Below are 14,322 nucleotides of genomic sequence, written 5' to 3'. Positions count from 1 at the left end.
CAAACGAATACATCCTTGTCATGCGTTGTTGTAGGCCTATTATAAGATATTGTATGTGGATGTAGTTAGGCTACTATGCAGGCTAATTTTCATAATTTTTTAACTGACCAAATGCACGCACCTAAAACCGGGAAACGGACAAATATGGTCAACGCGGGGGGGGGGGGGGGGTTATAGAATGCGTTACGTTTTTATGTGTTTATGTCGGAATGTAGGCGGTGGTACGCGGGGGGAAAAGTTTGGGAACCGCTGCCAAAGAGAAACACACGATAGCGTTGGATTATAAACATGCTTTGCCACAAAAACATAATATGATGCAATTTGATTTAATTTCATGATTTTCTTTTATTTTCATACTTGATCGTACAGACACGTGCGTAGTCTCGTTGGAAAGCCCCACTTCTGCTCTGTCACGCAATAAAAGGTTTATCTCGCTGCAATGAACAGTTCCGGAGCAATGTAACAAAGAAGAAAGGGTGTGTTTTTTGACGCACTTTGCGTCAATCGGGCAATCTAACAAATTAACGGAAATGAAAGTATGCTTGGTCCTTACTGCATCGCGATTAACATGTTATGGCTGACAGCCCTAATACAAACATAACGTTAACCATCTCTTTGCTTAACTAGTTGTAACTAACTGCCGCTAGCTAGCTGAAGTTTACTGTCGTATAGATGTAGCAAACCATGTTTAATCTTTCTGCCAATTAACATTAGCCTACTATAGCTTCATTGAGTAGGCTAAATGCCAAAATCCTATGTTGATCCGTCATCACTGCACCCTCGATTGACGTTTACCACAGTTGCCTAAATATGTGCGGATTCTTTGAACTTTTTTGAACACAGATCCTCTGTTCATAAGGCCATAGCATAGGGCCTACAAATGCAAGTACTGTTTGTACAACAGGGCAGGAGCACGCAAAATACATCATTCAATCTCGACGAAATTCTCGCTTGACCCACCCGCAAACGCGCTGAGACCAGGTCGGGGCCCCCTAGCGGCTCGGGGCTCCAAGCAGTTGCTTGGTTTGCCTGTTGACAAGGTGCGCCTCTGTTAGTGGGGTGTAACTGTAGTTCTGCTGCTTCCTTCTGTAATCCACTACCATTTCCTTGGTTTTATTGATATTCAGTGTCAAGCTGTTAGATTGACACCACTGTGCCACCTCATCAACCTGATCCAAGTAGAGCTGTTCATTGTTGTTACTAATCAGGCCCAAGATCACTGTGTCATCTGCAAACTTGATGATGGAGGTATGACTACTGTTGGCTTTGCAGTCATGTGTGTAGATGTTGTACAGCAGTGGACTCAAAACACAGCCTTGGGGAGCACCAGTGCTGATGGTTAATGAGTCAGATGTCAGACCCCCCACTCTAACCACTTGTGAACGGTTGGTGAGGAAGTCAAATATCCAGTGACACAGGGTGGTGTTCAGTCCTAAGGCCTTCATCTTTGTGACCAAGGTGAGAGGTACTATCGTGTTGAATGCTGAACTAAAGTCAATGAACAGCATCCTCACATAATTCCCATTCCCCTCCTCCAGGTGAGTTAAGGTGGTGTGCATGAGGTTTGAGATGGCATCCTCTGTAGACCTGTTGGCTCTGTAAGCAAATTGGAGGGGGTCGAAGGAGGCAGGGAGGGATGAGCAGATAATGTTTTTCACAAGCTTCTCAAAACACTTCATCACTGTAGACGTCAGGGCTACTGGGCGGTAGTCATTCAGACATGATTAATAAAGTTTGTATCTTAATAAATCTCGACAATCAGTGAGATCGAACAAAGAAAGTCCAATTTAGTTTGATTTTTGTCGTGTTCCTGATTGCATTTATAATATAGTAATTTCCCTGCTTTTGTGTATCATCACATCGCTGTGAAGTCTGCTAATGTATCCTGCCCATACCCAGAAGGTGAGCCCTACCTCCTACTTATGTAAAAAAAAAAAACCAACAAAACCCTGTTTTAAAGCTGCAGTTGGCAAGATTTTTTTGATCATATTCACTGAAACCAACACTAAGCTCCGACAGAACAACATAAATCAGCCGGTTTTAGAAAAAAAAACCCGCACCTCTACCTCCACCTAGAGCCTGTTATTTGTTTTGCAAAAATCCACAGCTCCCGGTTCTTCTGGTCCAATCAGAGCAGGGCTGTGTGAGATCTGACTGTCAGTAACAGTGTGGTGCGCACTGACAAGCACAAACTCCATGAGAGGGTGCTCGGTGGTAGTGGGGGAGGGGCATGAGAGTTGTAAACATATACACGGGTTTCCGTTTACCAACAAAACTAGATGCGCACGCAACCGTGGGGCAGAAGACGCTTGGTGGCCGTCCACAACGTTATAAATTTAACCCAATAGTCGGCTGCTGTAAGCTACAATCGCAATTTTTTGTATACCCCTGTTGTCTTTTTCTTGTGAATGTCTCCTCCAATAAGACGCTGCAACTGCCTGACACAAGGCCACTGAACTGAACAGTGGAATAATAACCCAAAAAACATAAGCCAAAGGAAAAGGCATGCTGAGTGATTAGTTTGAGCTGAATGTCAAATAAACTCAAAGCCTGTACACTTTGGTGAATAACTACCCAAAACATTTGGGGAAACTCTAAATATATGCTTACTGTGAATGAGATAAATTCAGTCTCAAGCGCACAATTTAATAAAATAAACAGCTTCAAGGATCAAAGAGAGTGAATAAAATTCGAAGCCTGTTACAACCATAGACTGTAAAAAATAGGCTACAACTGTAGGGAGGAGAGTGACCTTGAAGGCCCCCTCCTCTGCGGTTGAGATAAAAATATAGCCAGACTGTCAAAAAGTGAACACAGTCACAGAGACCTGAGCAATCTCCAACAGTATTCCTACGGGGGTACGCGGTACGGAGCTTGTAGGAACATGTTCTTTCGAAGGGTGGCAGTAATGCTCCAAATATTTGGTCGAAAACCAAAACAGTCTCGACAGAAGAAGTAGAAGAGGAGAGGAGAGGAAGGGACCAAAAGTCTCTGATTTTACCAACGTAGCTGGAAGTGCATGTTGCCGTTTGCAAGTATGTTTTTTTGTTCACTATATCCGTCGTTTGTTGATTGCACTGTTATTTAAAAAAATAAATAGACACAACAGACGAAAACAGACAAAATAGTTGCTAGCCTACTTAGCCCCATGGGATAAATAGCTAACAGGAAGCTAACGTTAGCAGATTGCTTCAGTAGTTTAAATATAACGTAAATTGTTTGTGTGATTAGGATATTATTCTTCCAGTTTTCTTTCATAGCACATTAACACGTCATGTCTGTAAAGAGTAGCTGCTAATAAAAAGCGCCAGTGTTTAGTTCCTTCGCCCTCCTGAATTCCTTCTTCTCTTCTGTCGTTTCAGTGATGTTTTTGTAACGTCAACAAACCTTTGTGGTGGTGACCACCACAACACGTCAAGTTGATAAGCTCAGTTGTGCATTGAGTCAATACAAGTTATCTGTGTGTTTTCTTCCACGTGACAGGTTGAAACACATGTCTTCGGATGTGGTTGATGTGGATGACGATGATGTGGAGTTTGTATCCGTAAGTGATTTTCTATTTTAATCAACATAAAGTAGACTTTTCTGCTGATGAAGGTCACAATTAAAATCTGTGTCACTTGACCTAAAACAACCAAAACAAACTACCAACGACACACTACCTGTTTAAAATGTAGGAGGGTCCTCTCAGACCTGTACTGGAATTCATTGACTTATCCAGTGAGGATGCAGACAATGACGAAAATCCTGTGAGTATTTGAATTTGACCTGTGAGTACTGGTATGGTCCTTGGATAATGACAGAATCCAGTACTGTTCTACCCCCTGGTCATTGTTTCCTCCATTCCGTTTTCAATTCAAAGATGGAGGATGATATTGACAAGCACAAAGCTCAGGTCACTTCAACTTTGGACAGGCTTGCCCGGCAAGTCGCTGCAGAAAAACAAGAGAGAGCTGACAAATGCAAGGCCTTCAAGGTAATTATTTTCCTAGTGTATGCTCAAGAGTAGCTTATGAGTTATACGTATATGTGATACGATCTAGGAAAACCCTTCACATGGTGCACTCAAAAATCCTGGATTTTTGCTCCGTTTCAACCCTCTTTGGTGAAATTTCAGAAAATCAGATTCCTAGCAACATTCTGGACACTATCCCCTAGTAAAATCCTGGATATCATCCTCCCAAAATCTTGGATGTTGCTAGGATGGTATATAATAATCATAAGTGGGTAAAATTGCACCATGTGAAGGGTTTTCCCAGATTGCATTACATATTTGAAACAACGTCATCTCAATCTTGTTTATTGATTATTGTGTGTTTCTTTTTTTAACAGAGAAAGGTGATCTCACAGCAGGCTCATGGTAGACAAGAACTGGCTGTTAGTCATAGTAACGGGGAGACTCACAATGCCAAGCGCTGTGTTGATATGTGGTTGAAAATGCCAGGTAATATGTGCTGCTTGTACTGTTGTAGAATATTTTCCCGCCTAAAGGTACCAGCCAATAGGGAACACTTTTTGCATGGTTCTCCAGCAGTCTGTCTCTGATTTGCCGTTGACCTCAAGTATTGACTTTTCACCAGAATGGCAGACTGCATATTTATATTTTGTAATACTTTAAGCAAAGCATCTAGTTTTTTTCCCCTGATGATGTTACTGATGATGGAAAAGACATCCATCTATTAATAACATTTTAATTTTCCTTCAAAATAAAACCACAATTAATCTTGCCAATTGATAGTGTTGGCAAACAGCATCTTTAAACATAATTAATGTGTTTACAGCTTGTTGAACCGCTAAGGAGTATAGGGGATGGGGTAAATTGATTTCAATTTACTCAATCCACTAACATTGTCATGCCAGTGTGAATGAGTGGTAACTCAGTAAATGTATATGTTGACACCATATTGCAAATCTATCTGAGAGAGGAATGGTGTAACCTCAAACAGTCATGGACCCTAGAGAGCATGTCAAGATACTGTACAGCAGTTGAGATACAACAGGAGTCTTGGGTAAAAAAACATTCTGCTGACGGGTTAAGATAGCTGGGCTTCACTTGAGATTATCTAAGCTTTAAACGTGCTATAAGCGATGCAGGGTAACGTCACTTCTGTTGATGTTCAAAAAAAACAGAGAGCTAGCTCGCTACTTCCTCTCCCTCCCTCCCGTGCAATTGAAACTCTCCCAAATGCGCATCTCGTCGGTGCTTTGCTGCAACAGTTTATGTTTTTATGGGCAAGGTTGGCCCAAGTTGTTTTGTGGCCGTTTTTGGAGCCTAGGCTGTCCACGGAGACCGCATTTTTTTAGAGTGTATTCTGGGCACAGGCAGCTAGCGGATGGTGAGGTGATGTTAGCTGTGTGTGACAAAAGGTTTTATCTTAGAAATGCTTATAGCACCTTTAAATACAATTAGTATTCAACAGAGTAGAAATGCAAATATGCTGAAGCAGAGAGTTTCTAAATAGTGAAATGAAAATGAATGCGTGAATATCCCCCTGATGTTTGGTACAGGAGTGAAGCCTGGAGTGATTACCAGTGGTATGGGATGGCGAAGGCAGTCTGCGGCCTCTGCTTCTATGTTCAAGGCCAGTCCTCAGACCTGCCCAGTGGTCAACTGCGGCCGTGTGTACGAGAACAAAGCTCTCCTCGAGGGACACCTCATAAGGTCAGAGCTGTTAAGATTACTGTTATGTAGCCAGGCAGCTACAGTGCTACACTCTGGGTGCATGAAAATGGGGGCTTAAGCTATGGGCTGCAGCAACTCGAGCTAGGTAGAACCAATTGTTTTCTTTTGTTTCGTCTCGACAGTACTCGAGATATATGTGAAAAATGGCAGGAGTTCTTCTTTAAGACACTTTAAGACGAGTTGGGATTTTTGTTGAGTGTTATTTTTTATGATTCTTTCAAGGTTTGACCACTCTCCTTGTGACCCGAGCATCTTTCTTAAGGGGTCCCCCTCAGTTCAGTATGCTTGCGCTGCCTGTGGTTGGCATTTTGACACCAAAGATTCGTGGAGGACACATCAGCAGTCTAAGGTATGTGCCCATCTACATCTGCTTTGTAGGTTTCAGTTTAATCAAGACATATTTGATTTTATATATAAAATCAAATATGTATATATACGTATATATATATATATATATATATATATATATATATATATATATATATATATATATATATATATATAGATATAGAGGAGAAAATGTCTATTAATGAAATGCATCCAGTCTGTAGTGTTAAATAGTGTTGAAAGTAAAACATTACATTACATTACATTTGTATAGTGCAATAAGACAATATGATTTTGTGGTGTGGTGAAGATGTTGGCAGTCCTTACAGAAACTCTTTAATTAGTTATTTATCAAGTTTTTAATTATTTAGTAATGTCTTTGTGTTTGTTTGTTTGTTTGTGTATTGGTTCTGATCCCTTCAGATATCCTCTTCCAATCCCGGGAGTCATAGAAGCTCTCAGACCTGTCAGCAAATAGCATGCTTTGCTTGTCCTACTTGCTGCCTCCTCTTTAACATAAGGGATGAGTGCCTTCGGCATATGGCAGAGAAAGATCACTTCTCCGAGTGCATTAAAGGCTTTGGTGAGCACACATGGTTTACCGTCTTACCGTCTACCGCCATGCTTCATAATGATTTTAGCCTATAGTTTTTGTTAGAGTAAACTACTGTAGGACTTCTGCTTTTGTTGAAGTGGAAGACAAAGACAATATGCCACAGGCAGAGATTCAAATGTGACCCTGCAAGGCGAAACCAGTCGCTTTGGTAAAATTTACGAAATCAAGTTATTGTGCCCACATGAACGGCCATTAACTAAGCTTGCGAGGGTATTGCAAAAAGTATCGCTAAGATAACCACATCCAAAGTTGCCATGGTTCTCCTGTCACGATACGCCAGAAGAGGAGAAAAACACCTTTTTAAGTAAATTGTCACATGCGATAGTGTGAGGACACAGCTATTATTAGCCTTACGTAAGCGTGACTTTGAAGCGAATGACTGACTATGTCCTCCAGTGTCATCAACCGAGTGAGTGTCTTTTTCTGCCCCCTATACCTAGGACGGTCATAAGGTGTCACTATAGAATATAATTCATGTATTTCGGGGGAAGTAAGGGGAGAGGAAGTTCTACACAGATTGTGTACTATATTTTACTGTCTATGATTGTGTATAGCCCTACTTGTAAAATACGCTACGTCAATGGAAAACTTCTCCTGGTCCGTAAAATGACGCCAGGATATTTCTAATAGTTCGTGCTTTTGACCGTTCGTGTCTTGAAAGGCAAGTCTTTCACATTCATATTCGGTTACATCTGCCAAGAAAGATAGAGAGCTGACACATTAAGTAATGAGTACATTTTAGCTCTACCGTAAAACCTTATAGCGGTGTGGACAAAGGGAATGACTGCTAATGTGTTGAATCTTCACCTAAATAAAGTCAGGGTTTAACAGTCAAAACGTATGTTTATCTGTGAAATTTGTTTACAATATGAAAGTGTAGACTGTATACTGTCGAATTATGCGAAAACGTGAAAATCGACATTTTAACCCGTACGTTTGTTTATCGTGGATTTTCTCAAAATAGCACTGTGCTCAAAACAACTGGTTTCGCCTTGCAGGGTCACAAATGAGTTCACACTTATCTACATTGATCTAGATATAAGATGATTTGTATATTAGGCAAATATTTGTTTGTGACCTTGCTGTTTTTGGTACTTTTCCCTGGAGTGCAGCTTCAAAAGATGTAGCCACACCGATACCTGTCCCCCGATATGCCAAAAACCGCCTGATAGCCTTGTGCAAGGAGGTGGGATTCAGTATCCGATGCTCAGGGTGCCACAAACGGCTAACCTCACACATGGAGGCCCGGGCACACTTCAAGTAAGTGACACACAGACAGACACACACACACACACACACACACACACACACACACACACACACACACACACACACACACACACACACACACACACACCCCTACCTATCTATTTGTGCATACAATGTCCATACATATTGAATAAAGCTGTCAACAGCACTTTTCCATATGTGACTGAAACAAGCAGTGTGTTACAGCAACAATTTTTCGGTTACAAAATTGAAATGACCACCTGTGGCCAAATGATCACTGGTGCTCAAAGTTTGCTCTGAAGGTGTTAACTGATGTGTTGTGGTTGTGCTCGGACTGTCTCTGTTGTCTCTCCATGCACTGTGTTTCTCTGTCTTTTTTAGTGTACACTGTAGAAATGCGACAGCTTTAGCTGTGGCTGATCAGACCGTAGCTGAGGTGATGCGGCAGCTCATCATACGAGGCCGCTGCGTCGCCTGCCCTAAGATCTTCCACAGCCAAGATGAGATGGACGAGCACAGGCAGCAGACTCAGCACGCGGTGGAGCCCACCGGCAGCATGGAGAAAGCCATCCTGCATTACAGCGACTACCAGGAGAGCCAGCTCTCCCACAGAGCACCGGCTGCAGCGCCATCGCCGGGGCCATCCAAGCGAGTCAGGGGCGAAACGGGCTCTCCCCAGGCACAGGGCAGCCGGTTTGGCTCCCCCGCCAAGAGGAAGAGGCCGGCTACCTCCCACGATGGCGGCAAGTCCGGCCGTGGCATGGCCAAGGTGTGGTACTGCGAGTGTAGCCTGCGGTTCGCGGACGAGGCTCTGGCGAGCCAGCACTTGCTGGCGTCCAACCAGATCTTCCACAAGTGTGGCGTTTGCGACAAGCTGATGGGTGAGTCGTCCATCGCCCGGCTGCACATGAGCCGTTTCCACGGCGGCGCCCACCTGACCAACTTCCTGCTACACTGCCGCAAGTGCCAGGTGGACATGCCGCGAATGGAGGACATCATGGCTCACGTGGGCACCGCACACCAGGGTCACACGTTCTACCAGGAGAGGGAGGAGGAGGTGGCAGTGGCAGCAGCGGCCAAAGCAGCGGCCAAAGCGCGCGATCTAGAACAGCCGGGTAGTGCGTCCACCAGCGGCAGGAGACAAGGGGCTGGACCTGAACCGGGCCGGGCGTCTCCCGAGAAGCAGGCGTGGCTGTGCCGGATGTGCGAGGACCTGTTCGGCTCGGAGGCGGCGGTGGCCGAGCACTGCGGCAACCTGACGGCGCACAGCTTCCAGAGGTTCGCCTGCGCCCACTGCCCCCAGAAGTTCTTCAAGGAGGCCACGCTGCGGCGCCACTGTCACGCCGAGCACCAGGGCCTGGAGCTCGTCACGCGCTTCTTCTGCGGCCTCTGCGAGAGCATGCTCTACGACACCGAGCAGGACTTCCTCCAGCACTACGCCAGCCTCCACGGGAAAGACTACTATTGCATGGACGCACCCCAGCCCAGCACGTCCACCGCGCATCAACAGGTCTTGGATCAGCCGGTCGACACCGCCACCGCGATGGATGTGGACCCTGAGCGGCTCTGTCCCTGCATGAGCGTGGATTTGCCCAAGGACAAGGCCAAGGCCACGTACACGCGGTGCATGAAGCAGATGGCCAACGACCGCAAGTGCAGTTACGCCTGCAGCCTGTGCGATGAGCAGGTGCTGTCCTACGGGCAAATCAAGACTCACGTGCACACGAAGCATGGCGCACCAAAGCAAGCCAAGGCCTTCACGGTAGTGTGCGGGGCGTGTTCGGAGAAACATGAAGACGTACCGGCCTTCCACAGTCACTACCACGCCCAGCACTGCCCCCTAGAGCCCTGTGTGAGCTCCCGCAGTTACAGCCAAACGGCCGAGGCCTCGACCTCGACCAGCACCAAGATTCTGCATGCTGAGGAGATCTGCCCGGAAAAGCATGGCAAATGTTCTCCAACAAACGACATCCACAGTAAGGACTTTGATGTTCACCAAAGCAAATAGAAAAAAGCTATGCTTAACAATAAACTAATATGTAGTTTGAGGGACGAAGTGCTGTTTGTGTTCAGTTGAAGGGTTGATTATCTTCTGTGAATAAACTTTTTTACCTCACCTTAAATGCAGCCCAATAGGGACTCATTTTACACATACAAACACGTATGAACAGTCAACACATAGCTAATGCATTTCTAACTATTGTTCCAGTGGAAGAATATGAAGACGTGAAGCAGGTCATGTCACTGGTGTCTTCGGAAAAAGAAGACAAGAAATCTGATGAAGGTGTGTAGCTACCTGACGTTGTATTTTTCCTGTCATATATCATGTCTTATGAGAGACGTTTCCAAGTCCCCGTCCCTTTTTTGTACAGATGAGTCTGATGAGGAGTTGAAACGCGCCCTGGCCCTAAGTGAGGAGGAAGCGAAGAAGCCCACACCCTTTGATAATGGTGAGTACCCACCCACCCCCAAATATGTAAGGGATAATGTATAGAATGTTAGTTATTATCGGAAAATAAGTCCCGACAGGGCGAACAGGTTACGTCCTGAAGGGACTTATTTTCTGATAATGACCGGCGTTCTATACATTATCCCGCTTATTACACGGCTACTTGTCAAAACGGAAAAATAAACTCCACAAGATATGACTCTCTTTATTTTTTTACCGTTTCATCATGGCTTTTGCAGAAACAAATAGTTCGCAGCACACACTGAACTTGAATCAAACATTCTTTAGAACACAGTTGATCAACCGTCTGCTTTCACTTTTGAATGTTCCATTGCAAGAAGTGACCGGACCGGACCGTCAATATCAAGCACAAAACCCATTTTCCTTGACACTACCTTGGAGCATTCTGCAGCATTATGAAGAGCTGTGTAAAAGATTTTTTGTGGTAGTACTAGCAATGGCTGATTATGGAATCTTTTTCTGACAGATGTTCATGCATCAGTGTGACCTCAATGTAGGTATGTTTAAATAGATCACTGTAGGCTACATTCACAGCATCTTTATAGGTTGGTGTGGTGTTAAGGTATATTGAGGCACAATTTAAGTGTTTGTGTGTGTTTGTGTGTGTGTGTGTGTGTGTGTGTGTGTGTGCGCGCGTGTGTGTGTGTGTTAAATCGGTAAAATGTATGGACTTTGATCTTCGCAGACCCAATATCACAGATTTAAACATGAACCTGGAGACATGAAACATCAACCTAGAAAACTACAATATCATCAAATGATTATACATCAAATGATTATATGATAAAAGAAGGGCAAAATGAACTTTTGAGGGATGAATATTTTTGTACTGGTTGTCTAAACTGTTTATATAATTATATAATTGTTATATAAACAAATGTGGCATCAGTATCATAGCTTCTGGAAGGCACATGCACAATCACCCAAGTTTGTGGAAAGAAATAGATATCAGATGCTAAAGCTACAGTATATTACATCATGCAATGTGTATAGGCCCATTCATTAATCACGCTGGTTTCTTACTACTCAATTCATGTGACAGACACTCTTGTCTATTATTCCACAGAAATGGAGGAAGCTTTAAGAAGAAGCCTGGAAGAGTTCTAATATTGCAGAGGACCCTATTTTTTTGTTTTGTTTTTGCTGTTCTTTATATGTGTTGTTGTTCAAAACATACACAAGGGTATGTGTACAGGTGATGTCTGGCTGTTTGTAAATTATTTTGAATAAAACTGGAATGCTCTACTTTTGTTTCTTCTTGGGACTCTGGCTTGTGGTCCTGTGCGAATTGTTCATGAAATGAGATCACTCACTTGACTAGAAATCACTCCCTCCCCCAACACTCTCGCTCCTGCTCGAGGAGTCTGCTGGATAACGGCCACCCATGTTTGGAAATGTTTACTGGGCTGCACCGTCCGTCAAGGAAACCGCTAGAACGTGCTCCAGGGAGTAACTACTCCCCCGGCTGTCCTCAATAGTTGTGGCACCTTTCAACGGCAACTTAATTGTGCCTTCGGTATGGCCCAAGCAAAGATCCAGGCGAAAATGAACGAAGCAAAAGGAGGGCTGTTCAGTAGATCTATGTCAATGGCCGATCGTTCGTCGCGACTTGTAGATAATTTGGACCAGCTTGAGATAAGGTATCGTTAAATCAACAAGCATGACAGTTTTGAATTTACACTATACAGTTGCCTTTTTTACTTGCACGCTCAGAATTCACATCATTATTTCACTTTTGAACAAATGTCCGATGAGTGTGACCATGAACATGTAACATATTTCCTCGTGGACAAGCCTAACGAAACTTGCCGCATACATTGTAGGCAACCACGTTTTGCGAGTGGGCTATAAATGATTCAGGCCTAGCTAGGCTACCTTAATATTTCGATTAAAGTAATGATGTAAACAGCCTGGTTTTGACAGCTGTGGTTGTGCACTGTGTCTTCGTGGGTGAGTGAATCGGAACCCTGTCAGTGAGACGAAACCGACTATTTGCAACACTTGTTGCATTTTTTGCATTGTTCTGTCTAAAAAGCAATTCAGTTTTGTAATTTTTATACAAATGTAACGTCTCTTCGTTCATTAATTCAATGTGCCGTGCTTTTGTCTCCAATTAAAATGCATTGAGTAATGTAAGAATTGTCCCCGATGAATATTATTCAGGGTGGAGACGCTGAGAGAAGCAGCCACTGCAATGGAACAAGAAAGGGAGTGCTTACTAGAGATTATTCAGTCCATACAGAACAGTCAGGAAATGCGCAGTATCTCTGATGGTAAGTTTGGGTGGCATGCCTTTGAGATGTTCATGATTATGAGTTGAGGGTTGTGTTACTTCATTTACTAATGAGAACATGGGCCTTTACTTAAATCAGGAGTTTGAGTTTGTATGGTTGTATGTGATCGTATGGCTCAGCATTGAATATTCTAGATCTTGTTGAATCAGCTACTGTACATGTAATAGCCTAGATGACAGAAGTGTGACAGCTGTCAGTGAACTCCACATGAGCGCTCTTGCGCAAGGGCTCTCCAAGTGACCTCGCACGGGCTCTCCAAGTGACCTTACAAATTTGTAAACCATTTTCTCATAGGCGAAAGAGAGGAGCTTACTCTGACAGCCAACCGTCTCATGGGAAGGACGCTGACGGTCAACATTTCTGTGGATACAATTCGCAACCCTCAGCAAGAGGACGCTCTGCAAAAAGCTATGGCGCTTATCGACGATATCGCCAAGAAGGTGATTGATGATCTGGACAGCGCGAAGAAGAGGCTGATGGCGTTGCACGCAGCCTGCGTGACTGAGGCACCTCCCGTGCCCATCGATCAGAAGTTCCAGAGCATAGTGATTAGTTGCGCTTTGGAGGACCAAAAAAAGATCAAAAGACGACTGGAAACCCTGATCAGGAACGTGGACAATGCCGAAAAAAACATCAAGATTATGGATCACCAGAATGTGGAGGAGTCAAAATTGAATGGCAAATAGTTCTGCAAATAATCCCCATAAACACATGATTAAAGATTTGAAAGATTCTTAAAAAAAGAAAAAAAAGTCCGAATGCCAATGTAGGCTATTTAACTGTGCACACATGTAGTTTTAAATACCAAGTCCCCTATAAAGAGGAAACACACCCTCCTATTATGGTTACGAAAGAACAAGAACATTCCAATTAGACTTTTAATAGCACGAAATTGACGCAATCACCATTTCACTACTCTGTTTACACTCTGTCCTCAAACTGTAACTAAGGACTGTTTCAATTAGAGGGTGGGTGTAGGAATGATAATGTATATGGACTTTTGTCATGGAGGCACGAAGTGGAGCTGTCAAACCAAGCCTATGGTCCATCCTGCCTTGGAAGGTATTCTAACCGCCAGGCGCCAGAAAGCCTCTGTATATAACACTGATCAATTAACAATGCTATTTAAAAATATGTGTTCAAATAATATTTTTAAAAATAGATGTTTACACTGTATTGAGAGAAATCGTATTCACCTTAACAAATACTACTGCCGTTTGTTTTTATCTTAAAGGGTTCAGTCCTGTGAAATTTCTAGTAGTGACACTGATGCACAATAAAATGGAAGCATTATTGACATGTCTGTATGTATGAATTCCTCAGTCCAAGAGCACTTTGAAAGTCCATTAAGTCAAAGGCAAAAATGTAACTCGGACATCACGTAATCATTTAATCGAATTCTGTGACATAGCAGATGAATGTGTTGAACTGTGAACGCCTGGCAGACTGAGCCAATCGACCAGAGTCCTGAGACAGGGAGGCTTGCTCATGTATTGTGATCTCTGTAACCCCTGACTCATTGGGGAGGACACAGGAGGGTGGGAGGCTTTTGTGGGATGAATCCTTCTATCCTCACCCAAGCCAGTGATGTAATCGCAAGAGAACGCACAGCTCATTTTATAGGCGTGCACTGAGAAAGTCAGAGGACTTTTTTACCTCCTTATATGTGACTGCTCGCTGCATCACCTACATTAAATATGAC

At 43.6% G+C, this 14,322-nt stretch overlaps 2 protein-coding genes across 3 annotated transcripts; both read left to right on the top strand.

The window, feature by feature from the left end:
* Positions 1 to 2,955: 2,955 nt before the first annotated feature.
* On the top strand, positions 2,956 to 11,571 carry znf451 (zinc finger protein 451). Of its 2 annotated transcripts, none has more exons than XM_076285386.1 (13): positions 2,956 to 3,035; positions 3,484 to 3,544; positions 3,678 to 3,749; positions 3,863 to 3,976; positions 4,333 to 4,444; positions 5,509 to 5,662; positions 5,906 to 6,032; positions 6,434 to 6,593; positions 7,739 to 7,886; positions 8,238 to 9,832; positions 10,066 to 10,140; positions 10,229 to 10,306; positions 11,393 to 11,571. In XM_076285386.1, the coding sequence occupies exons 2-13, from the start codon at positions 3,494 to 3,496 to the stop codon at positions 11,431 to 11,433; spliced, it is 2,727 nt and encodes a 908-aa protein (XP_076141501.1). In that variant the 5' UTR covers positions 2,956 to 3,035; positions 3,484 to 3,493; the 3' UTR covers positions 11,434 to 11,571. The 2 variants fall into 2 exon arrangements, with proteins under 2 accessions (XP_076141501.1, XP_076141502.1); XM_076285387.1 differs by lacking the exon at positions 11,393 to 11,571 and adding an exon at positions 10,793 to 11,384.
* Positions 11,572 to 11,649: 78 nt separating this feature from the next.
* Positions 11,650 to 14,100, top strand: bag2 (BCL2 associated athanogene 2). The gene is made up of 3 exons (XM_076285388.1): positions 11,650 to 11,966; positions 12,490 to 12,599; positions 12,915 to 14,100. The coding sequence occupies exons 1-3, from the start codon at positions 11,845 to 11,847 to the stop codon at positions 13,304 to 13,306; spliced, it is 624 nt and encodes a 207-aa protein (XP_076141503.1). The 5' UTR covers positions 11,650 to 11,844; the 3' UTR covers positions 13,307 to 14,100.
* The last annotated feature ends 222 nt before the right edge of the window (positions 14,101 to 14,322 follow it).

This window comes from Alosa pseudoharengus, unplaced genomic scaffold, assembly GCF_046254945.1.
Source record: "Alosa pseudoharengus isolate Yale_2024_CS ecotype anadromous, Long Island Sound unplaced genomic scaffold, YU_APseudo_1.1 YU_APseudo_1.1_scf_15, whole genome shotgun sequence".
Taxonomy (NCBI): domain Eukaryota; kingdom Metazoa; phylum Chordata; class Actinopteri; order Clupeiformes; family Clupeidae; genus Alosa; species Alosa pseudoharengus.
Note: the sequence above shows the minus strand (reverse complement) of the source record. Positions and strands in the feature narration are given on the sequence as shown.

Bases quoted from the DNA above. Each gene is read 5' to 3' on its own strand.
- znf451 (XM_076285386.1), top strand. From the start codon at position 3,494: ATGTCTTCGGATGTGGTTGATGTGGATGACGATGATGTGGAGTTTGTA. The intron at 6,033-6,433 runs GTATGTGCCCAT...TGATCCCTTCAG, and splicing joins GGACACATCAGCAGTCTAAG to ATATCCTCTTCCAATCCCGG. The intron at 6,594-7,738 runs GTGAGCACACAT...CCTGGAGTGCAG, and splicing joins CGAGTGCATTAAAGGCTTTG to CTTCAAAAGATGTAGCCACA.
- bag2 (XM_076285388.1), top strand. From the start codon at position 11,845: ATGGCCCAAGCAAAGATCCAGGCGAAAATGAACGAAGCAAAAGGAGGG. The intron at 11,967-12,489 runs GTATCGTTAAAT...AATATTATTCAG, and splicing joins TTGGACCAGCTTGAGATAAG to GGTGGAGACGCTGAGAGAAG. The intron at 12,600-12,914 runs GTAAGTTTGGGT...ATTTTCTCATAG, and splicing joins AATGCGCAGTATCTCTGATG to GCGAAAGAGAGGAGCTTACT.